A 22,465-nucleotide genomic window follows, 5' to 3' on the forward strand; every position below is an offset into this window, starting at 1 on the left:
TGAACATTGATTCCGCGCAGGCGAGTCAACTCGTGACGCCGTCACCTTCACAAAAGCTGTCCAGCCGACGAAGGAGCTCGCTAACGGAAGACGTCTTGATAAGAAGGCATCTACTGCCAAGCCTCAATAAAGCGAACCCTTTTTACCCCGCTCACCCCGGCTCTCCCTACCCCATCGTTCACGAGAGACTAAGAGTGCGGAATTTCTCCTTTGACTGCCTCGTCACTACTTTTCACGTCCTCCTCCACAATCCAGTCGTCCACACGCAGCCAGTGCGCAGCCAGCGAGGTACGACTGCCCCGACGCATTCAAAGCCTGTGTGGTGATACGCTTTGCTGGTGTCGCAAGGGCGGCAGATTTCAGTCTAGAATCAGTGTCAAGACTCTCGGACTCCCCGGCAATGTCAACGGCGCGAAGTAAAGGGACACTGGTTGTTCGCAAATGTCGTATACAAGAGTACAGCGGGCATGTATAAGATGCCGGAAGCAAAAGCTGAAGGTAAGGCAACCGCTCAACCACGTTGCTGGCCAAACGAGCAAAGCGCTAAGCGCTCCCTGATGATAGTGCGACAACGAAAGACCATGTACGCTTTGTAAACGAAGCGGCGCTGAATGCGAGGAGAATCCACCGCGATCAAGGTGAGCTATGATGATGCTGAGCCACTTCTGGCCAAGTGACCGGATGTCTCTTTTCTGAACGAACTGCAGGAGGTCAACCAAGACAAAGGCCAATGGGTTCTCTCATCCCTCCCGTCGAGATCAAGGAAGCCCTTACGAGTCGCAAAGTGGCGAGTCGGGTTCTAGCGCGCACAGGGCTATCTATGACGCGGTCCAGGCGCCTACACCTCGCCCACCAGCCCTGCCGAGCGCAGATGGCTGGAAGCAGCAAACCCGCAATTCGATGATCCTTCAAGAAAGAAAGTCTACCTTCGGCATAGTGGACCAGGTTAGGCTCCTGCAAGCCATGGCTGAGGCCTGTGGAGGTCCTGATTTGCATTGTCATCCATAGGTGTTCTAGAACCACCACTCGCACTCAGAGTTGAGTCAAACCGCCGACGCCATACCAGACGGCAATCTGAGCAGAGACGCTTCCTCTCGGACCCAGGAGGGCTTGACTCCGGCCTCGCAACTGATAGGAATGGACCTCCCCTCCGGACCTATTGTCAACTTTCTGTTCAACAACTTCCTCGACTCTGTCCATTGATTCATGATGGTGTTCCACCAGCCTACATTCCGAGCAGAGATGGATGAGATGGTCACCTCCGGCCATGTGCCGGGGCGCCGACAGTCCTTCTTGGTGCTCGTCATGCTCATCCTCGCAATAGGTGCCCGATACGCAACCGAAAGTGACACCGAGGAATACTGTTCGACCTTGGAATTGGCTAGTCTTCGATCGAAGTTGATGGCCAAGGTGGAGGAAAAATTCTTGGACATTTTCGACGAAGGTGACATTGAGATGGTCACCTCCGGCCATGTGCCGGGGTGCAAGTCAGCATTTTACTGGCGTCTTACTACCTATATCACAGGCGACCCAAGAGGGCTTTTGCTGTCATCGGTGCTAGCCTGAAAAGTGCACAGGCTCTAGGCCTACACCAGGAACCATCATGGGGCCAAATCAACTCTGTCACCAGGGAATTGCGAAGGAGGGTTTGGTGGGCTCGCTTTGTTGCTGATGGGTAGGATCGTCTTGTTCATCTTCGTAGATACCCGCTCAACTTCAGCAGATTCATGGCCCTTTGCTATGGCAAGTCGAGCAGCATCCAGGAGAATGAGTGGCAAGTCGGTATGGTCGACGACATCGACGATGTATCTACAACATGTCCCGGGTTTAATAGCACGGAGCTCCGTGAAGATGGAACTTACCAACGGGTCACGATCATTTCTTATCAGAGATACAAGTTCAACCTCTACCGGATTGCATCTCCGATTACGCGGACCATTTATTTCCACAGAGGTACGACAATGCGAGAGGTTGTGGGAAGAGTCAAAGAGATCAACCAACGATTGGTCGAGTGGGACAGAAGTCTCCCCCCTGAGTGGAGGTTGAAGTCCTTCGCCGTCGAGGTTGATGAACCTACCCTGGACCCCACATTGAAGACATTCCGACTCCAAGCACTTCGACTCCAAGAACTTGCACTCCAGCTGTCATATGACAACATGCAACTTCTTCTGCACCGCCCTTTACTCACATACACTGGTGGATTGTACAGCTCACGATTGTGCGAAAATCTTGCTGGAGAACCAGGCCAAGAGAGTTTGGTGCATGACAGCAGAACAGACGTTCCGGCGATGGGCGTACTAGACGATGACTTGTCCCAGGGTTCCGGGAGCCAGTGTTGGCAGTCTGCGATACGTACGTCGTGGATTGGCGAGTATCCGTTGATACTCCGCGCGGCTCGCAACACCCACGTTGCGGCCTACGTCGGAATCCAAATCTTTACAGCAGCAGCCGTGCTTGCTACATTTGCTCTGACAGATCCACTGTCCAATCAAGCGCACATTGGGGAACAAACACCCAGGTGCATGGACATGGTGCTCTTCCGATTGTACAGCAGCATCCTACATAGGCACAACGTCTAAGACTTGGGTTGTTGGTAGGCGTTCTCCGTTGTTAAGGACCCAGTATGTATGGTCATGAGCCAAATGTTTCCTATCTCGAGGGTGTTCGAGACTTGCGTTTCTCCAAAAGGCGGCCATGGAGTGACGGGTACAAGGGTTTTTGGCATAATCAGACAGGATACAACTTACTAGTACTCTCGCGCTCTTGGTATCACCGTATCCTTTCCGTTGGTAGGTGTGTATCGCGCCTAGACGAAGGACTGGAGATTTTGAACCCATGAAGCCACTCCCAAATGCACCGGAGGTAGTCCCCCAGTCGCAGAAGTCAAAATCATACTTATTCGGATAGGAAAGATTCACCATCGTGGTTAATCCTTCCCCATCCCTCTCTAGCTTCAACCTCCGGTGCTAGTAGAAGTATAGTAGTCGGCCTGTTATCCCCGGTGTCTTAAATACCTAGGACTATTCCACTACTTCTAATGCGAAGAGTGTAGTAAATTCAAGAAATGAGGAAGCCTACAATAGGTCGAAGATCGTAGCTAATCCACAGTAAAATACGTTCTCTGTGTAGAGAGTATCTTATATGTTATGTGCACACAGCAACCACGACCACATACACCGACATTCTTGAGAGGTTCTCCTGTCGCAGGACCTCCAAGCCGGTGAGCGTGGCTGAGCAACTCCCACAGCCTCATCTGGCTCCTTTCATCTGACTACCATAGTACCATTTCATCTCTGGATGTGGCTTCCAGGTTGGGCCAGGGCTTTGGTGGTGAACCAATCGAATAGTGCATGGTCTTGGTATGCTTAGGCGACTCCTGTGGCTGCACCAGGCTTCTTTCGACAAAACCCGTATGTACTAATCATTGTGACTGTGGCATCGACAAGTCTGAGCTTTGCAGCACTAAGGTAATTACTAGTTCAAGAAGGGGACTTTTGTGGGAGCGGGTGGCTCTTGTGTGCAGAGCTTTGAGGCACAAGTATGTCACAGCTAAGGTGGAACACTTCCACTGTCCGAAGCTGCCCAGCCTCGAAGGCACCCTGGCGGGCGTTGGAAATGTCCTTCTAATGCTCTAGTTTAAATCTGGAGGACAAGGGAAAATGTGCTCAGTGCGGCCATCCCCTCACTGGGCTCAGACAGCCTCCCAAGTGCAAGTTCCAACACCTCGTGGTGGTATTGGAGAAGGCAGCGACAGGGCTGAACTTTGAAACGATTTCGACAGATGTCAAGGCTAGAGGCTGGACAGCAAGTGATCCTGTCAGGAATCGACCCTGCATATTCGCTTGTGGAGAGTCAAGGCGTCAACCGGCTGAAGGAAGCGAAGTTCCCCAGTGCTTTGACAATCATGCGATTATCTGAGCACGGTGCACTTCGCGATCGTGACGACGAAGTGGTCTGAGCCTCTGAGGATGACTCCTTTTCAAATCTCCCGGTTGCCTGGATTCGAGCAGATACGAGATGGGAGGTGCCTGTAGGAGCGTAAGGCTGCGCAGGCAGGTATCCGAGATTATGGTTCTAGTTATCCTGGTCTCGAGCGTCGGTTATGATTGTGTGGGAGAGGAATATCGTCCCGGTGCTTTCGACAAGAGGAGAACATTTGGGACTGTAGATCTGCCTCTGTACGATCTCTGTGATCTTCGTGGATCCTTTACTCCTGCCACGGCCTGCGCACCTACGCCCTGCACTAAAGTTATCGCGAACCACGTCAAACCTGTCAATTCGTCGCAGATGCAGCAAATCTTTGGCGCGCTTTGCATATTTGGAACTTCCTTTTTCGTCTTCGCCATGACAGGTGTCGTAAGATTCTCGTGTATCTGGTACGATTCTAAAGGTCAATGTTCGACGCTGGTCTGGTACAAAATCTGCTCGCTTCATAGTGTCACTGTGGTGGTTGGGATCAGTCAGCCACCTCCAGCCTGAGCAGGTTCGTCCACTCCTTCGGGTTCTTCAAGCGCACTCATCATCGGGAGTTCCGCAGAAGCGCATTGAGGCCTGGGAAAGCCAACTAGCCCCCTGGCCTAATCTCAAACAGAACAAAGCTTTCAACTTCCAGCAAGAGATCTTTCCCCCACAGCAGCAAACAAAGCCCATCATGGCTGGCGTTCAGGCTAGCGTTCAGGCCGGGTATCGCCGGGCACGCCTTGCCCGAAAGAAGACAGGTCTCAGCTTCAATGGTTCCTGGTTACGATGTTGGCCCACGCACACTTGGCCCTATGTACGTATGACTGGCTGCGAACTACTACAACACGTCCGCACATGCAGACGAACATCCTCTCATGCACTTCGCTTGCACATGGAATGACTAGTAGAGGGCGTCCTTCAAACTATCGTAGTACTCCGTACCAAAAGAGTTCGTTGCTGCTTCTGCGGCTGCAAGTCGAGATCGAATCCAATACGAGACTGGCCCTGTCAACTCTTCAGACTGTCGATTGTGAATCCAGCTGTGGTTGCGTTGGCACGGCTACGTCCACGACAGGCATTCTCCATGTTCGAGTTTGATTAGGGAAACCCAAACAAGGCGATGCGGGTACGATTTGCAAAATGTATGTGGTCATCCGCCACCTACTGTGATACTTGCCGACCTTTCCACGTGGTTGTCAATAATACTTTGCACGGCTTTGGGCTAGCTTCACGGCAAGTTTATCCATCCGACAAGCTTGAGAAGTGTCGGATCTGGCAGCTTTCTCAGCTTTGGGTGTGGTCACGATGGTCTTCAGGTTACAAGTCGGGGATCAGAGGCGTCACCGTATTGGCGTTGGCCCGTGCAACCGTGCCTGGAACGGTACCTGACGCCAAACCAGAAAGAACAATGCAAGGGGTCCCATCCTATCACAAGCCCATCGCAACCCCTGCTAGCCCAACAACCTACGAACTCGATTCCAAAAATCTTTTCAGTGGCATGCAGCATGTCCTTTTGCGGCCTTTTCCACACTGAGCACTACCCACGGTAGGTATGGTGGCTTTGTCAAGTTATTTCGAATCTTCTGATCTCGGCAAAATGGTACCACCTGATCTGACGTGATGACATGACATGGCGCTCGCTAGTGTCCTTCTTGACGTTCTTGGGCCTGCTGGATTTGCCCTTTGCCTGGCACGCTGGCTTCGCTCTGACCGGTATCCAGCCGTGCTAGTATGACAGCTGATGCGCAAGACCAGGGTCAGGAACATGGGGCTGTGCGACAGACATAAGAATGTCTGGAAAAGACTAATTCTCATGGTCAGCATACATAAACGAATGGAGTCCTTTTATCTTCATCGCATTCTATCTGACGCTGATAATGCTCTTTCACTCCTTTGACCACAGGACATACTACTATCCAAGACAGGTTCCAAGGACTTCATTCGAGCCTGGCTGCGGCCACACTGTTCTTCACCAGGTGGCAAGCAGGGCGTATTGTCAGCACAGGTATGCCAGCAAACATGAACACAGCCAAGGAACCAAGATCGAAATCACCGACGTATTCGCATTTGCTGTATATCTCCGACGCTGAACGACAAGTCTACACAACCTCTTCTTCGCCGTCACTTCGATCATCACATTCAATGCGGTCAAATCGCTCTGCATCATCTCGATCCACAACATCCACCCGAGGCACGTCGAGAATGAGCATAAATGCTCCACGCTTCGCCGACGACCACTATCCGCTGATCACCACCATTCACCCAGAGACTGTGCCTGAGTGTGTACCAAAGGCCCATGCAGCGCTTTGGTGTGCACGACAGATGGCCCAGATCCACAACACCATCATCAGGGCACTGAATTCATCCTGGAACCATGCGGTCTCCATCCAGCCTTCGACCCAGGAAGCTGCAGACTTTCTCTTTTTCAACCAGCAAATCTGCTCCACGCTGGAACACCACCACAAAGCCGAAGACGACTATTTGTTCCCCACGATTGAAAAGATGCTCAACCGTCCTGGCGCCATGGAAGGAAACTCCAAAGGTCATGAATCTTTCGTAGAAGGTCTGGCCATCTATCAGAAATACGTTTTCCTCACCAAACCATCCGAGTACAATGGCGTCACACTCAGACACATCATCGAGTCCTTCGCGCCAGACATGATCCAGCATTTGCACGACGAAATTCCAACATTGGTGAGCCTGCATAAGCTTGACTCCAAGGCCTTGATGAAGGTCTGGAAGCACGCTGAGCATCTCGCCACCATGGATACGGACCTATATGCCGTTGCGCCGTGGATGCTTGGGTGCCAGGACAAGTCGTTCACAATCGATGGGCATAGGCCCGATTTTCCGGAGATACCTTGGATTCTCGAGGTGGTCGCACGCAGCTGGTTTGCTAGAAGATATGCCGGTGCGTGGAAGTTTTGTCCTAGCGACTTGAGTGGTCGGAGGCGGCAGATCACTGTTGAGAGTTCCGCCTGAGCGATATCATGACTTTGACGACTTTGTTTCCCTGGCTGGGAATCTCTTTTCCCTTTGTGTGAGCGTTCGAGCAAGCTTTTTCTTGTTTTTTGATTGAGCAGGTTGGAACGGTATCGATGAATTGCGAGAAACTGGGCAGAGCTTTCCCATGTATTATATTTTTGTCCTTGAGTGTCAAGGCATGGTCGTGTTCTTCTCCTTGATCAGTTCTGGGAACAGGACTAGCAATTCTCGCAGATGGCTGATTTGGTATTTGCTTGCTTTCTGGGGTGGATCAGGAACAGTAGGCTCGACGAAATGGACTGTGTTGGTCCAGCCTCGTTCATACGCCGCTTGACAGTTTAAGAAAGAATCATCCACGTAGTAGATTTGAGTGTCGTTTGTCGCTCCGGCTTCACGGAGGGCCTTTTCGTACATTTGTGGCAGTGGTTTCGGGACCAAAGGTGTTTGTGAGTAGTCGCAGTATGTGATGCCCTCGAAGAGATCTTCGATGCCGAGCAATTTGACGACTCGCCGGCCATGGGTGATGTGGGCGTTGGTGAAGAGCCACATCTTCACCTTGGTCTTGTCGAAGGACTCGAGAATCTTGCGGGTTTCCGGGTCGGGAAAGAGCAGCTCATCGAGAGGGAGGGCGTCGTCGACTTCGCGGTTGAAATCTAGCGGGTCGACTTTGTGGTGGCGGGACAGGCCTTCAATGGCGAGGCCGTAGTCCTTGTAGTATTGCTGGTGGAGGCGGGTGGCTTCTTCGGTCGAGACATCGAGGTGTTTGATGAAGTATTCGTTGATTAGGACGGCCATGTGGTCGTGCACATTGTGGCTCTTGGGGTAGAGACAGTTGTCTATGTCGAAGAAAAAGATTGCTCGATTGTCTGTCGGGCTGTGGTCGATGGAGCCCATCATGGAAGTAGATTCGAAGGATCGATACCTTACGATAGGAGATGTTTGAGACTGGGAAAAGAATGGGCTTAATTGACAGCAAGTAGCTTTTGACGCTCTAATATAGCCAAGATCCAGTTCGCTAATATAGTTAAGGAATGAAATTATTGCTTCGAAATCATGATAAAAGGGAGAGATGCACCGCCATGAGATATATGGATATTATGACTCCTGTCACCGACATCATCGACTTGTAGCCACCCAAAGCGAGAATATTTCGAGGCCACGTGCGTAGGATCACGTGAACTGAGTCCAAGTGAGTCCGAATCAGGCTTGGCAGGTTGTGGCTGGTGTGCTGGTGTGCTGGTGTGCTGGTGTGCTGGTCGAAATTTATTGGAGCGCAGTTTCAGGATTCTATCTGTTGTTTCTGTCCTTCTCGAGGCCAACGCTCCTTTTTCTCATCACACTGTAGCCTGAAGGCGACAGCGCATCTTTTTGTTTCTTTCCAAGCACATATCTCGCCACCTTTTACACTTGCATTCGCTTTTGAAAGCTGCCATGTTTTTGTGCAGGTAACGCCCCTAGGCACCAAATTCGCGCAGCTCAGACGCGCTCACGCAGAGATGTCAGCTTCGGCTGGCCCTTTGTTGAATGGCATCCACCCTATAACGGTGCCGGCCTTCAATGAGTCCTCGGAGTTTGAGAAGATACTTAGGATCCGCGATGAGGTATTCTCTGGAGGTCATCCTCGACTGACAGTGCCTGCCCATGCTCTCAGAGTCTCGTCCTCTCAAACTCCAGTGGCCGTGTCCCAGTCTCTTTTGAACATACATTCTCAATTTCCCAGCAGTGCCTCGCCAAATCGTCACGCATCCACACAGGCGAGACAAGAAGAAGGTGCTACACAAGTTCAGGCGAAAGCGAATGGTCTCCCCAGTCAACCCGCCAGTAATTTTTCTGAGTTTGACCCCATCCTCTTGACCAAGTCAGATGATCTAGTTCGAGCCGAAATCCATCTCAAGCGTCAAAGGCTCGAGAGAGCACTGAAAGAGCAGTTCGAACACAAGAGACAAGATGCCCGGAGGAAGCCTGCGCCCTCCGAGGCCAAGCCAGACTTCGATCTTCCCGCTATTGTTGACAAGGTGTTGAACGCACCCAAATCTCCTTCCTCCAAGAATGAAGGCGATCTCAGCGACTCCCTCGACGCAAACTCCCTCTACTCTAGCAGAGCTCCCGATTCGACACCCGATGGGCCCAATGAATCTGGAGAGGAAACTGATGAGGGACAAGCTGATGAACCTTCAGGGCAAGCCGTCGTGAGTGCCGTCATGGGTTCGCCTCTGGCGCAAGACGTAGTTGATGACATATCTACTAACGCGGCGCCTCTCCGTCGACCCATGGCTGCCACAACCATGGACCTGGATGAAGAGGAGGAGGAAGGTGAATACTCGCCTCCAGAAGCTACGGCCTTTCCAACGCCAAAAATGCCCCAATCGCAAGCTATGTCAGACAGCAGAGACCCACGAGGCCGTCCCTTGCGCAGATACTCGGAGACTGAGGACAATGGGAGGCCACTATCCCCGTCAGAGACCAATATGCGGATTGTAAGGAACCAAATCACCTCACCCATTGCCCCAGTCCCATCGCGTGTCTCCCCACTTGCTGTAGCTAAGGATCCCCCTTTCTCACAGAACGGACGTCAAAGACGGCCACAACGGATTGGTAAACCGGGATCCCCCCCAAGTCCCGATGATCAAGGATACCTCCCTCCCCGGAAGAAGAGAAGACTCGAAAAGCGACAAGAGAGAAAGGCACGGCGAAACGGTGCTTACTCCCCAGACATCAAAGAGGAGAACGTGTCGCCTCCACCATTTCATGACGTCCAACCTCTCGGCTCTGGCAGACTACGTCCCACGGGCCCAGATCGACCGATTGTTATTGATGATGAACCAGTGCAAGAAGTCCGTTACATGCCTGCTCCAGAACGGTACGTGGAATCTCCTTCACGGCCAGTGCATCGACAGGTTGAACAATTGATGCCTCTGAGTGAGCCACGCGCATTATCCAGAATGAGTATGCGACCCATGCGCGATGACCAAGACCTACGCAGAGTGGCTAGCATGCACAATATGCGGGCCGAGGCTCCTCGCGAATACGCGGATCCGTACTACGAGACTCCAACCCGAACCAGAGCTGTCTCCTACGCCCGAGTTGAAAGCCCAGCTATGGTCGAATCTCCTCGCTACCAACGTGAAATTCCTGTTGAGTACGACCGACCTCAAGACATGAGAGTGGTTAGTACCCCTGCGCCAATCTACCGGGAAGTGTACGACGACGGAGAACCCACCTACCGCTACGCACCCGAGCCCATGCCACTACCGATGGAGAGGATCGTGGTCGACCAGTACGGCAGAAGATTCCGCGAGATCGTCCAGGAGAGACCATCGGCAGTTCCTCGAGCAATGTCTGTTCGGAGAAGTGAGGTAGAGCCTGCATACGACAATTACCGGGCTGCCCGTGCAGGTTCAGTCTTCATGGAGGCGGGACCAGAGCGAAGCTATGCGGCCGCAGATATGCCTCCTCCGCCAGTCTCTTATCGCCGCGTTGCAGAACCCATGCGGAGCTCGGCTGTGCCTGGAGGAGCCATTCGCGAATATGCAGAACCAGGCTCGCTACCACGAGGCTCGAGTGTCCTCATGGACCGACCGCCACGGTCTGCCATGTATCCGGACGAGAGATCCGACTTCCGCGAGCCCGTTCGGATGGGAAGCGTGCGACCACCAGTAACACGCTACGAAGAAGTTCAGCCAGGGGCAATGATGGCAAGGCCACAGAGTGTACGCCCTGTTGCACGTGAAGGTAGCGTCTTTGCCCATGATAGGCCGCAGGTCAGCCACGAATACATGGCTGCCGAACAACCAAGGTATCGTGCAGTGGAGCCAGAGCAGCGGTATTACGATGCTCAAGGCAGGGAAGTAATTGCCTTGGATGGAGCTATGGATGGAAGACCGAGAGGTGTGGAGAGATACTGAGATTGATGTGGGGGATTGGGTTGACTTGTGAGACTAGAAATGATGAGAGAGTAGCTTGCTGGCGGTGCGGCGGTGATGGACGCGCACTGAGGCTGTCTGTCTGTGTACAAATCTCAAGCTTCTGAGCTGTTGAAGATACTCCATAATAATGGGCGTCCTGAATGGATGATGGTTCTCGATCGATTTTGAAACGCAGCCTCATAAGCACCGAGGCTGATTCTGAATTGCCATGCGATTGCGATTGTTTCAAGATTGAGGAGCGAATGATACTTCTGGTGTCTCGTTCGGCGAGTGTAGAGCAAGTTGCGTGATTGGCTTGTTGGCCTCTTACGCGCCCAATCCTCATTTCATCCCATCTTCCTTCACCAATCCATGTCCACGAATAACAGTGCTCACCTCGCATCAACACAACATGCGCTACATGTTGGCTTCGGCGCTTGGTGAATCTGGCCCTCTCGGATAATTCTCTGCAAGAGCTGGCTGGACTTGTTGGCAGCTCCTCATCCAACCATCCACGAAGCCCTTTGATGACCCTAGACTGATTCCACCACAATGAGCACACCTTCCACTGACAAGCGCCCGCAGAAGATGTGATTGAAGGGACTCGACGCTCCGCTGTAACATTTCCCGAATCCATGTTGTTGATGATGAGCTCGAAAACCATGTGTCGATGAATAGCTTAGAAGCTGCGTTTCAGGTTTGTCTTTCTTCCTCTGGCTCACCGTGGAAATTTCGAGGTAAGAGTAGGGCTAAGCCTGCTGCGATTGTGTTGTTACTCTTTCCCAGCTCTCGTTGTTCAGCTACTTCCTAATTCCTCTTGATGTTGGATCAGATGCTGGCATCACAATACCTCTGCGTCTACCCTGAACGGTGAAGCTACCTCCAACCTCTACCCACATAGGTTGGACGGGTGCGTCAGCCTCGCCGCCATGAAATTCGGGCCTGCATCCGAGGACTCACTGGAGCCAACGTGCACTCTTTCTTTCTTCGACTGTCTTTCGCCGTCGAAGACCGATGAAGGAGTTGAAGTTGAAAAGAATGGATATCCCGCTGGTTAGTTCCAGACCCAGCATCATCGTCGGACTTGTACTGATATTGTCCAGGCGTGGAGCGCGAGATGCGTGTCATGTATCAACAACCTCATCTGGTTCCGCCCATGAAGCTTACAGTCTTCGATGATCTGCCTCCCACCCCTACTCCGCCACCACCTTCTCAATTGTCACAATGGGTCTCGCAAGGCAAGGCTAGCCTCAGATCGAGCCTGTCAACGCGCAGACATGTCGCCTCAAGACCTTCCATATCCATATCCAGTCCGCGCCCGTCAATGCCTGCCGATCAACTACCATTCCGACGCGCAGCGCAGGAGTTCCGACCCCTTGAGCTCAGTATTTACATGCCCAACAATCGGCTATCAGACCTCCCTGAATTCGATCGCCTAAGCTTCACAGAAGCCGGAGAAATCAGATTACCGCCTCGAGCCTTGGTGAGGACTCAGTCAGAGCAATTCGCTCCCCATAAGGTGTCCATGCTGCCTGCTCCGATCAAGCCAGCATCAATGTTCGAGCAACGTCGACTCTTGCCTACGCGTCCGGATACATCGTCAACTGTGATATCAACATCCCGACCTCCTTCAGAGTACGATGCCCTTCATTCTCATCCGGTGTCATGGGCATCTCTACCTGGTCTCCCGCCTCCAGCTCACGTACCAGGACGCACAGAGCCTCCTTCCGTCGCGATTCTCACGCCAATGCAGGAAGAGTTCAGTCCGCCTGTTACCTCGGTCACCATCGATGGAGTGGCCCTTGAATTCCCCAAGCACGTCGAACAAACAGCGATTTCCACCACTGCAATGGACATGTCCCCGTCGCCACATGCGCCCGCTCCATCTGTACCTATTGCACCAACTAGGAACTTCTCCAAGCCGACCGAAGCAAATCCGGCTGCCACCTATTTCCATCCTAATTATCAGACCCAAAAGCGGATCTCTCAATGGCTGAGTCACCGAAAATCATCCTCGATCAGTACCACGAAGTCATCATCAACCTCATCATCTTTCGCGGAACATCGCCGCAAACGATCTCAATTTTACCAGTTATCCGCAGCACCACCCAAATCATTGAGCTTATCGCCGGCGCCTCATCAGCATCAAAGAACGATGACAAACTCAACTGTGGCCAGTACTGTTGAGATTGATAACCTGTCATTCGAATACGAGAATCAGACGAACACCAGTGTTACTACGGCGGATTCACAAAGTCGAACCAGTACTGTCAAGAACACCTCAAAGCCTTTGAGGACAATCACAAGTGGCGTTCCGGACATCCCACCATCTTATAGCCAAATTATCGAGGGTGGCGATGATATCGTCATCAAAGAGATTGGTGGCCCGCTCAGAAGTCCCGGTGTTGGTGTTGCCTTCTGAGACTGACCGAGGAAACCCTGTTGAGCTGGACAAGTCCTTTTGTTTATTGATACCCTTTATCCAGATATCTGGTCCCATGGACGCGAGATATCATATTTCTAATGGGCAGCGCTCATTTGGAGCTATGGAATGACCAGAAAGTGCTCTTTGTGCTAAAAAGCTTGGAGGCATACACTCGTTTATTTGTCCTTTAACTCAGGCATCAGACCTTTGAGACTTGACTTCGAGATACCCAGTCGTTTGGTGGCTTTGTACTTTGTCAGAACGGTTGCTTGGGAATGGGAAAAGGAGATGATCATTGTACAGGAGGCCGGACGGTCGAAGGAGATAGATCATTGCAGGGCAATTCTAATACGAATCATCCTACATTTCGTCGAGGACTTCCATGCTGATATTTCCTTTGAGGCGATCTTGATATCTGAATTTGTTAATGCGAGAAGCCGCCCCGCCCGGGTACCAGCGTTCACAAGGTTGACTCATTTCCCGATCAAATCGAATCCAGGGCAGTAAAAAGCGTCGTTCTGCCCTAGAACACCCACCAGCGTCACAACAGCAACCAGCGCATCGACTTCCCTCTCATCCAATACCAGTATTCCCTTCAACTCAAACCTTCCGCTCGAGCTTTCATATCTGGCGACCTCGACTTTCTTACTCGCCACTGCTTTGTACAGGGACAGCTTAGAGTGAGAAGAAGGCGTGGTCGACTCCCATACATAAGTGACACTGTCTTTGACGAACGATTGAGCCCGTCGTTGGATGGCAAGCGGCTTGACGGTGATTTCATGACTGCTGTGCGACGAGTCCCGTGGGAAGCTGATATGTGTGGCACCGAAACTGAGGAGAGATGAGTGGAATTCAGCAACAACCTTTTTTGGTTCGGTCGTGGAAGTGGAAGTGGCCGGTGGGATGACTGTTGAAGGTGATGGTGATGGCTCGTGCTCGGTGATTGTAAGGCGAGAAGTACGGCCGATGCCTTTAAATCGAGACGCCGTCGTAAGCAGCCAGGTGGGTGTTGGGAGTGGTGTCTGTGCGTTGTCGTTGAGGACGGTTCTGAGCCTTTCATGGAATTCGGGAGCGAAGGTGAAGGCGGAGGCCGAGTCGTTGGATCCTCGTACGGCGTGGGAATTTGAAGACAAGGACAAGCGGCTGGTCAAGTCTATGACTGCGCAGTAGGTATGCCTCTCCGGGGACTTCTCCCGAGAATGAGAATGAGAATGATCTAGGTAGAAAATCTTCGTGGGTTGAAGGGTGGTAGACTGGTCGACTTCCATTTGGAGGATGTTTCTTGGGGACATAGTTGACATATTAAGAGGTGAATGGGTGATTCGTTAGCCTTCGAGACCGTGCAGCGAGCTGACTTTCAACTGCTTGAGGCCTCTAATGCAGCAGGACTGTGCTGCTCGCATACTGTGTGCATTGGACAACAGTCATGGATCAACAGCAGCAGTCATGGACACGTTGAGAATTGCAGAGTTGTTTGTCGATGTGGACATGGCCATGGACAGAACGGCCGACGAAGTCTGGAGGTCGAATACTCACTATCACGCGATCTCCTTCGTACTCGTATTTTCCATTGCCCCATGGATTTTCATCACGCGATGAATCGGCAGCCTACTATGGGCTTCATCATGGCTTCTTCCGAAGTGTCCAGGTTGGGAGGTTGGCTAAATATACCAGGCCAATCTCACTAATGAAGCCGAACTTCCAGGCAGGGCAGCTCATCTGTGACATGATCCAAGTTACAGAGTCCATTGGCATTCGTGCCAGCTCGTTGCTTGTCACTTGTCTACCAAGTTGCCAATGTGACGCTATCGAGGTACACGCGAGTAACTTAGTATGTAGATTAGGCCTTCGGTTCTCAGACGTGTCGGACTATTTTACTGTGGTAAAGCTTGAATTGCAACTCCTCTCCACTACCCTCCGGGCCGAATTGTCGTATTGCTCAGGATGTGAGGGCTCTCGCATTCTTCTCATTCTTTCTTCTTGATATGCAAAATCACGGCGTCCACACTGCGATACTTCTATCTATGCGTAGGTAGGTCTCAAGTCATGGTCCGGAAGTAAATGATTCGGCTCTCTTTCCACCTCACAAAGCACAGGCATGAGCGTACGGTTCTTCGCCACGGCTGTGCGATGTACTATGTACACCCAGCACTCTTCCGCGCATTCCGTTAGTCGATGAGTGACGTATGTCTACGGCCCCATCATGGCCCCCCAGACTTCGACAAAAGGGCATTCCACGATGGGAAATCGGGAGTTGGAAGGTGTAGATGTTTTTGTCTCAACAACCAAGCAGACACCAGCGTGTCTAGATTGAGACACTGCGCCTTCTATCTAGATGTCGCACACACGCCGCAACAAAGAATTGTCGGAACTCCGCCGTCAGGGTTTCGAAAGGCATGGCTTCTCGATGGATCCAAACGGTGTGTTGGGATCACTCCGCGCCCTTCATCCGACACATGCGAGTTTCGATGAGACGAAACCTTCGACGACACAGTACGTACGGTATCAGTGGCGGTCGCGGGATAACAGGAAAGGTACGTTTATCACCAGTCAAGTGTATTCGCCCACCAGGTGCACAACCGATATGCCAGAAATCTAAAGTATTGATTTTCCTCTTTCTCTAGGCCGACATACTCTGATTGTTCCTTACGACCACCCACAACGCCCCTCAAGGCTGCATACAACACTGGCTGGGGTCAAGCGTATGCTCACCCAATTCCCGTACTGGGACGTCTCATATTGGGTCGCGGTGAACTTTGTCATCGGGTCTGCGATCTTCGTCGCGAGCGGTCTCTTTTACTGGCTGCCCATCGCCTTCCCATCGACGAAATTCCAGCTCGAGTCCAGTGTCGGCGGCGGCGTGACATCCTTCGTCGGAGCCACTTTCTTCCAAATCGGCGCCGTCCTGCTTTGCTTCGAGGCCGTCAACGAAAACCAGACGGGCTGTTTCGGCTGGGCGGTTGAGGACTTGTTCTACAGGGCCGACCCTGCACACTGCGAGCACCCGCACCAGTCTCAGTCACAGTCAACCTCAGCACGACAGGGCCAGGGTCAGGACCAGGACCAGGGCGGAGAAGGAGGAGGAGCAGAGAAGCCGAAAAGTACGACGAAGAGAAGAAGAAGAAGCCCCGCGCAAACAAGTCGAAAATGGCGTTGGTGGCCGTCTTGGAAAGAGGTCCGAACTTATTACATCTATGAAATCGGCTTTCTGGCCAATTTTTCTCTAGCCATTGGGGCCACTATTTTCTATGTCTGCGGTATTCTATCACTCCCTGGTCTGTATGGGATGCTCTCGCAGGGTGTGATCTGGGGAGTGTATTACCTCACCTATCTTGTCGGCGGTTTGCTCTTTGTCTTTTCTTCCGCCCTGTACATGCTTGAGACCCAGGAACATTGGTACAAGCCGGCGCCGAGGGTGTTGGGCTGGCACATTGGGCTCTGGAACATGATTGGGAGTGTAGGGTGGACGTATGCGGCAAGCTTGGGATACTGCGAGCAGCATTGGTGTGAGTATCAGAGCGAGTTGACGCTTATCTGGGCCAGTGCTGCTTTCCTGGTTGGAAGCGTCTTGTTATGGTTTGAGGCGTTAGATAAGTGGACGATTGAGCGAGGGCCGAAGAACCCGAAAGGTGGCCGACGAGCGTCTGCTTAAGAGTACTAGGTCGGGCATCTAGATACCTTACCAAAGTCCGAGAATACTGTATTACCCTCCAGCGGCGTCCCCATTTCCACCAGCAACGAGTCTCAACTTCCCGTCTTCATCCAACCTGCAAAACTCCTCCAGAAGACCCAGAACCCTCTGTTTGGCCCTGCGACTCTGCAAAAGGAAACCAAACATGGCCTTTTCACCAACACAGCTGATCACCAAATCTATGACCCGCTGCATGAACTGATTCGCGCTCCGTCCCTCCTGCTCTCGCTGCGCCATCACTTCCGCAAACCTCTTCTTCTTGAGCTGCTCCTGCTCCTGAACCGTCATCAGGTCCCAATGCACATCCGGGTCCTGCTGGAGATTCCTGACGAGCCGATGTAAGGCATTCTGGTCTGCACGCTCGCGTAGATCGAGAAGCATCGCGAGATCACTTCTGTTTTCGGACAATTCCCGCTTTTTCACCGCGGCAGGGTGCGTCGAGTATGCCCACGGCATCTTGGTTTTGGTGCCGAGACCCTGGAGTATGTGTCGTCCGCAACTGGGTAGGTCGGGCATGATGTCCAGCACGATATCGTGCTCAAGGTTTGCGAAGACCTGGCGGATGGTCGAGGGGACATGCTCAGGCCGGATCATGGTTTCTTCTGCAACGGCTGGGTCGTGGCCGTCTCCTTCGTCATCAGATGAGCGCCGCCGAGCCGTCGAGGTAGCGGTGATCGATCTAGTAATTGGTCGGTCCTCGACGTCTCGTCCTAGCGCCCGTTTTCCCGCGCCACTGGATGGTGTCTGAGTTGTCTCGGGCGGTCCCAGCTTCACACGTTTCTGTCTGGATAAAGAATGGCCGATGTCAGAATCTTCGGAGGCGGCTCTCTTCCGTCTCCGGGGCTCATCGCAATACTTGTGTGTTGTACCGGGAAGATCTGTGTCCCTTAGTCGTGGAGTGCCGCCGGCGTACTGTCTAGGCGGCGGAATACCATTACGTCTGGCAGGAGAGGGAACCGGGACGCCCGTTGGGGCAACCTCGATGGTTGGCTCTTCCTCGTCGTCTAGCTCCTCTTCATGAGCAATATCGCCATCGATCTCGGAGTCACTGTCTGTGTCGGACCATTCATCTGGACTAGTAGCTGCTTCGTGCTGTTTGTGTGAACCTGGCCTGGAGGTCAAGTCGGGCACCAGTCCATTTACCAGAGCAGGCGCAGATTGTAGTGAAACACTAGAAGCAGCTGCCTCGGACTTCGTCGAACCCACGGATACATATTGCCCCGTACGGTAAACGCATTGCGCACCTTTGTACCTGGGACTCTCCGAGCACCTTTGGCATGGAAGCATACCGTCGCACCTCGAATGACCTCTCCGACAGGGCTCACAGATGACCAACCGAATGTCTTCTGGATCGGCATTGACCATTTGCACCTTTGGTCTGGTTGGCCGCTTGGCAACGCCAAATCGACCTGAACGCGGCGGACGTGGAGAGCTTTGAGGAGCTCGCGCAAGGGTTGAAGAAGCCAACGAACGTGACTTAGCAGACAGATGCTGTCGACTCCTTGACGTGACTGAACGGGAACCTGATGGTGGAGGGCGTTGAGACACCGAGGCCACAGGAATTGCCGATGGTAGTCCTCGAGCGTGTGAAGCCTGGTATCGCGAACCAGCATTTGACACCTTAACCCGTACTGCAGGCTTGATCCCCAGCGCGTTTGCAGAGATAGCGCCACCTCCGCGACCACCTCGATAGACGCATTTGTGGCCAATACCAGACTCGACACATCCAGCACAAGGCACATAGCCGTCGCATCTTCTGTTGCGCGCTCGACAGAACTGGCATGCATAATGCAGCGGGAGTTGTGGAGGCATAGAGGTCGAGGGTCTGCGTTTAGGAGGTATTGTTTGAGCCCGTTTGTTCTCCGGCCATACGTTGGCGGTCTCATCCTTGATATCTTCGTCTGGGATATCGCTTTGTACAAAAGGTAGGCCAATGGCCGTCAAATCCTCTTCTTCGTCATCCGAGACGTCACTTGGCATAAGGGGCACAGGGTCGGTCTCGTCTCTCACTCGAGAATTTGTGATATTGCCATTTGCAAGACCATAGTCCACTCGTGGACTATATCAACTTCAAATGGATCGCTGTGAAAGTCTTCCCCATCTTCAGATACATCGGCCGTTAAGTGTCTGGATGAGTCCTCACTGCGTTGTAGGGCATTGTCCTCCGGCTTCCGTCCCACAGGCGGGACATAGGCAGATAGTGATCCTCTGGGCCGTTGCTTTAGCATGTTATTGTCGACTTCTTGCTCTTCGCCGCTTCGATGCACAGCCCCGCCGCTGATGAGCTGCCTTCTGAACATCTCCGCCTGCTCTTCATCACGGAATAGCCCGTCGTTTTCGGCCACGCTGCTCACGAGGTCGCCCGGAGACTCGTCTCTGACTTCACTTTCATAAGTAACGGGATATGTTCCGGTATCGGTCTCTCGCACAATCTGCCTCTGACCAGGAAATGTTTCTCTCAGCCTAGGCTCGGCCTCACCGTCTGACAGGTCCCTCTTGTCTGGTTCTCCTGGCCTGTCTCGCCTGCTCTCTGCTTGCTCGTGTGATATCTCCTCATCATCCGACTCAGCGGAGGGTATATCAATGATAAGGGGTTTATGCAACGACGGAGGTGGAGGGCTCGGTGAGGACTCGGGTCCTAGTGGTTCCTGGTCTGAATCGGTCTCGTCGAGTTCCTCCCAGTCATGACCAGTGACCATGTCAGCTTCATCATTGAGAAAGCGGTAGAAAGGCATCTTGAGACAATCTCCACTTTGGTCTACTTTTCATGTGGTCGGTCGAGCAGTGTATACCATGCCCCCTCATTCGTGGTCTGGTCTGAATGCTTCTGCTGCCCCTCGTGACGCTTGCCTGAATGGCAGCGGTGGCAGCGGTGGCAGCGTCGGCATTTGGATAACGTGGAATGCGGTGAAGTGGATATGTCATGACAATTCGAGTCTAGATGTGCGGGAGGACGTCGCTTGAAGATGTAGCTGTGTGAGTCGAGTCTCTGTCGCGTTGGCAGTCGTGACTCGCTGCGGTTTCGAATTGAAAGTCCGGGGAACTTCTCCGTCTTGGCAAGGCTGAAGGGTAAGGCTGAAGGCAAGGCTGTTTGTCGAGATCTGTACTCCGTAGACAGGCGGCTCTCTCTCTCACACACCTTCTTGGTGGTGCTCTCAACTCGTGCACATATATCAAGTAGAGTCTTTTGAAACCGATAGTTTAATGATATAAATAACCTACCCATGTTTAGTTCTTTCTTCATTTCCTTTTTCCCTGATACCAACCCGCAGACATGCAATCCTGGATGGTCGCAGACAGATGCTACAGCTATGATGACCAGACCTTCACCAAGCGAGACCTACTAGACCATGAACGCGCAACTGACACACAAGGTCGCCCCGTCAGAATACGTTGGAGCGCCGAGCGGCTCCAGAACGATCATGCGGCGCTCGCATTCATTCGAGAAAAGACTACCATCCCCGTTCCAAAGATTCTCGAATTCAAGAGTATGAAGGAGGGCATCTACGAACTGAAAATGGAGCGCGTATACGGAACGCCTCTTAACAAAATCAGAGGTGATAAAGAGCAGGCTATTAGGGCGGTTGATGAGTATATCACACAATTTGTCCTGCCGCAGCTCCGCAGTTTGAGGTCCCGCAATGTGGGTTCTTTAACTGGCAAAATCATTTCTCCTACTCGTCTGTGGAAGCAGCCGGAATCCCATCAGTGGACCCCGTGGAGATCCTGGACGAAACGGAACGTCTTTATCCATAATGATCTCGGTCATCAGAATATACTCGTGGACGGCAACTTCGAGGTTGTCGGAATCGTCGATTTGGGAATATTCTGGCTTCTACCCGGACGATTTTGAAGCTCCGCTGTGGTCCATGTCGCCTGAGGAGGAGGGTTATTTTGATATTGACGCGGATAAGATCCCCCGACTCGCCAAATTTCTTTCGCAGAGGCAACACCAGCGACTATGGCTCCGCGATTTACCAACCTTCCGCTTATGCGGAAAATCGAAGAGGATGGGGTTTGAGCATTGAACGATTCTCCATTATGGACATTCATCTTGCTTCGGTTAAGGTATCCTATATCCCCTGACATCCGACCTCAGGTTTGAACCGCCACAGCGAGACAGCTCAGAATTGCTTAGTCATCCCTCAGGTCAAGTGGCGGAATGCGCACGTCCGGAAATGGAAATGGACATTGGAGAGGTCAAGATTCACCGCCGAGTATTGTGGTATTCCAAAATACCTCTTGACATCGCGTTGAGCCAATTCCTCAATGGAGCAGAATGTGGTTATACAAGGCTCCGTTTTCGATCTTCCTTTCCTTAGTGCCGGCGCCTCTAGTTGGGTCTTCAAAGTCTCGGAATCCATCGTCATAAAAGCCCCTCACGGTTTAGACGAAGATCGCCAAAGTCTCGCTATTGAGCACGACATCTATCGGCGCCTGGGAGTTAATCCAAGCATTCCAAAACTACCCGCTGTTCATAAAGGCATGTTGGTTCTGGAGCGCCTTCAAACTCCGCTCCGCGATCGGCTTTTGAAACTACATCAAGCAGGATGTCCACCTTCACCCGGGCAGAGTTTGCAGTGGGCGAGTCAAATCACGCAAGGTCTCCAATATATCCACCAGTGTGGCGTTCTACAAGTCGACATTGGTTTGCACAACGTATTACTCGATTCCAACGACAATACCAAAATTTGCGACTTCGCCGGATCGTCGATTGACGGATCACCGCCAAATATCTGCCCAAGTCACCGCGCCGAGCACCCAAGTCTACCAGCGGAAAACCCGTCTCTCGTATCTGAACACTTTGCCCTCGGATCCCTTCTATATGAACTTGAGACAGGCCAGCAGCCATATCATGAGAAGGACGAGGAGGAAATTGAAAGATTGTTTGAGCAAGACCACTTCCCGAATACTGATAACTTGATGCTGGGAAATGCCATCATGAAATGCTGGAAAAGAGGATACACTGACGACGAACAAATCATAGTAGATCTGGGTCTTATCAGAGAGTGCTTGGAGCATGACGTGAATATGGGACATGGGTGAACGTGTGGGTGAGAGTGTTACGGTTGTCCAGATTGCGGCTAATGATTATTCGTAGCTACTCCTCCCTACATGCCCTCGATGTATACCATTCAGTGTTGTCTTAGTCAGCATCGAAGCCTCCCAAGCAACCTCGTGCTACAGACCGGCAGACTTGCGACGACATCAACCCGGTCCGCCTGAACGCGACCATGCATCTCGCCCAGCATCAGCACCAGCAGTACCTGAGATGCAGGGCAAGGCCCTTCTCAACGGCTTTCGACCCGCTCCGACTTGAGCCAAACCGACCATCTCACCATCTAGGGTGAATGCAAGGGTGGACCCCGCCAGGCGAACGCACAGGTGAATCTACGCCCTGGAGGTAAGAGCCATCATCTTTCGTTCGGTTGCTACCGTGTCATCTCCTGGACGAAAGGGATGAAACATCTTGATTCCTTACGGGTTGCGATAGCAAGA

General features: G+C 52.3%; 11 protein-coding genes across 12 annotated transcripts; 7 read left to right on the forward strand and 4 right to left on the reverse strand.

Annotated features, from left to right (window-relative positions):
- The first annotated feature begins 242 nt into the window (after positions 1 to 242).
- PV05_03165 (uncharacterized protein) lies at positions 243 to 2,750 on the forward strand. Its single transcript, XM_013463795.1, has 5 exons — positions 243 to 498; positions 565 to 638; positions 708 to 1,481; positions 1,526 to 1,675; positions 1,724 to 2,750. Exons 3-5 carry the CDS (start codon positions 1,207 to 1,209, stop codon positions 2,577 to 2,579), a joined length of 1,281 nt encoding a protein of 426 aa, XP_013319249.1. The 5' UTR covers positions 243 to 498; positions 565 to 638; positions 708 to 1,206; the 3' UTR covers positions 2,580 to 2,750.
- A 2,920-nt stretch (positions 2,751 to 5,670) lies between these two features.
- PV05_03166 (uncharacterized protein) lies at positions 5,671 to 7,961 on the forward strand. The gene has a single exon (XM_013463796.1). It carries the CDS (start codon positions 5,968 to 5,970, stop codon positions 6,940 to 6,942), a length of 975 nt encoding a protein of 324 aa, XP_013319250.1. The 5' UTR covers positions 5,671 to 5,967; the 3' UTR covers positions 6,943 to 7,961.
- On the reverse strand, positions 5,923 to 8,048 carry PV05_03167 (pyrimidine 5'-nucleotidase). Its single transcript, XM_013463797.1, has one exon. The coding sequence runs from the start codon at positions 7,840 to 7,842 to the stop codon at positions 7,117 to 7,119; it is 726 nt and encodes a 241-aa protein (XP_013319251.1). The 5' UTR covers positions 7,843 to 8,048; the 3' UTR covers positions 5,923 to 7,116.
- A 209-nt stretch (positions 8,049 to 8,257) lies between these two features.
- Positions 8,258 to 11,033, forward strand: PV05_03168. 2 transcript variants are annotated; one of them, XM_013463798.1, is made up of 2 exons: positions 8,258 to 9,422; positions 9,510 to 11,033. In XM_013463798.1, exons 1-2 carry the CDS (start codon positions 8,442 to 8,444, stop codon positions 10,848 to 10,850), a joined length of 2,322 nt encoding a protein of 773 aa, XP_013319252.1. In that variant the 5' UTR covers positions 8,258 to 8,441; the 3' UTR covers positions 10,851 to 11,033. The 2 variants fall into 2 exon arrangements, with proteins under 2 accessions (XP_013319252.1, XP_013319253.1); XM_013463799.1 differs by having other exon boundaries at positions 8,258 to 11,033.
- Positions 11,034 to 11,939: 906 nt separating this feature from the next.
- Positions 11,940 to 13,629, forward strand: PV05_03169 (uncharacterized protein). Its single transcript, XM_013463800.1, has one exon. The coding sequence runs from the start codon at positions 11,968 to 11,970 to the stop codon at positions 13,270 to 13,272; it is 1,305 nt and encodes a 434-aa protein (XP_013319254.1). The 5' UTR covers positions 11,940 to 11,967; the 3' UTR covers positions 13,273 to 13,629.
- PV05_03170 (uncharacterized protein) lies at positions 13,377 to 14,786 on the reverse strand. Its single transcript, XM_013463801.1, has one exon. The coding sequence runs from the start codon at positions 14,574 to 14,576 to the stop codon at positions 13,749 to 13,751; it is 828 nt and encodes a 275-aa protein (XP_013319255.1). The 5' UTR covers positions 14,577 to 14,786; the 3' UTR covers positions 13,377 to 13,748.
- A 412-nt stretch (positions 14,787 to 15,198) lies between these two features.
- On the forward strand, positions 15,199 to 16,965 carry PV05_03171 (uncharacterized protein). The gene is made up of 2 exons (XM_013463802.1): positions 15,199 to 15,809; positions 15,900 to 16,965. The coding sequence occupies exons 1-2, from the start codon at positions 15,611 to 15,613 to the stop codon at positions 16,925 to 16,927; spliced, it is 1,227 nt and encodes a 408-aa protein (XP_013319256.1). The 5' UTR covers positions 15,199 to 15,610; the 3' UTR covers positions 16,928 to 16,965.
- A 13-nt stretch (positions 16,966 to 16,978) lies between these two features.
- PV05_03172 (uncharacterized protein) lies at positions 16,979 to 18,946 on the reverse strand (the record flags this gene model as incomplete). The annotated part of the gene is made up of 1 exon (XM_013463803.1): positions 16,979 to 18,946. One exon carries the CDS (start codon positions 18,944 to 18,946, stop codon positions 16,979 to 16,981), a length of 1,968 nt encoding a protein of 655 aa, XP_013319257.1.
- A 26-nt stretch (positions 18,947 to 18,972) lies between these two features.
- Positions 18,973 to 19,701, reverse strand: PV05_03173 (uncharacterized protein; the record flags this gene model as incomplete). Its single annotated transcript, XM_013463804.1, has 1 exon — positions 18,973 to 19,701. One exon carries the CDS (start codon positions 19,699 to 19,701, stop codon positions 18,973 to 18,975), a length of 729 nt encoding a protein of 242 aa, XP_013319258.1.
- Positions 19,702 to 20,240: 539 nt separating this feature from the next.
- Positions 20,241 to 20,980, forward strand: PV05_03174 (uncharacterized protein; the record flags this gene model as incomplete). Its single annotated transcript, XM_013463805.1, has 1 exon — positions 20,241 to 20,980. The coding sequence occupies one exon, from the start codon at positions 20,241 to 20,243 to the stop codon at positions 20,817 to 20,819; it is 579 nt and encodes a 192-aa protein (XP_013319259.1). The 3' UTR covers positions 20,820 to 20,980.
- A 176-nt stretch (positions 20,981 to 21,156) lies between these two features.
- PV05_03175 (uncharacterized protein) lies at positions 21,157 to 22,387 on the forward strand. Its single transcript, XM_013463806.1, has 2 exons — positions 21,157 to 22,016; positions 22,068 to 22,387. The coding sequence occupies exon 1, from the start codon at positions 21,236 to 21,238 to the stop codon at positions 22,010 to 22,012; it is 777 nt and encodes a 258-aa protein (XP_013319260.1). The 5' UTR covers positions 21,157 to 21,235; the 3' UTR covers positions 22,013 to 22,016; positions 22,068 to 22,387.
- The last annotated feature ends 78 nt before the right edge of the window (positions 22,388 to 22,465 follow it).

The sequence above is a fragment of the Exophiala xenobiotica genome, assembly GCF_000835505.1.
Source record: "Exophiala xenobiotica strain CBS 118157 unplaced genomic scaffold supercont1.2, whole genome shotgun sequence".
Taxonomy (NCBI): Eukaryota; Fungi; Ascomycota; class Eurotiomycetes; order Chaetothyriales; family Herpotrichiellaceae; genus Exophiala; species Exophiala xenobiotica.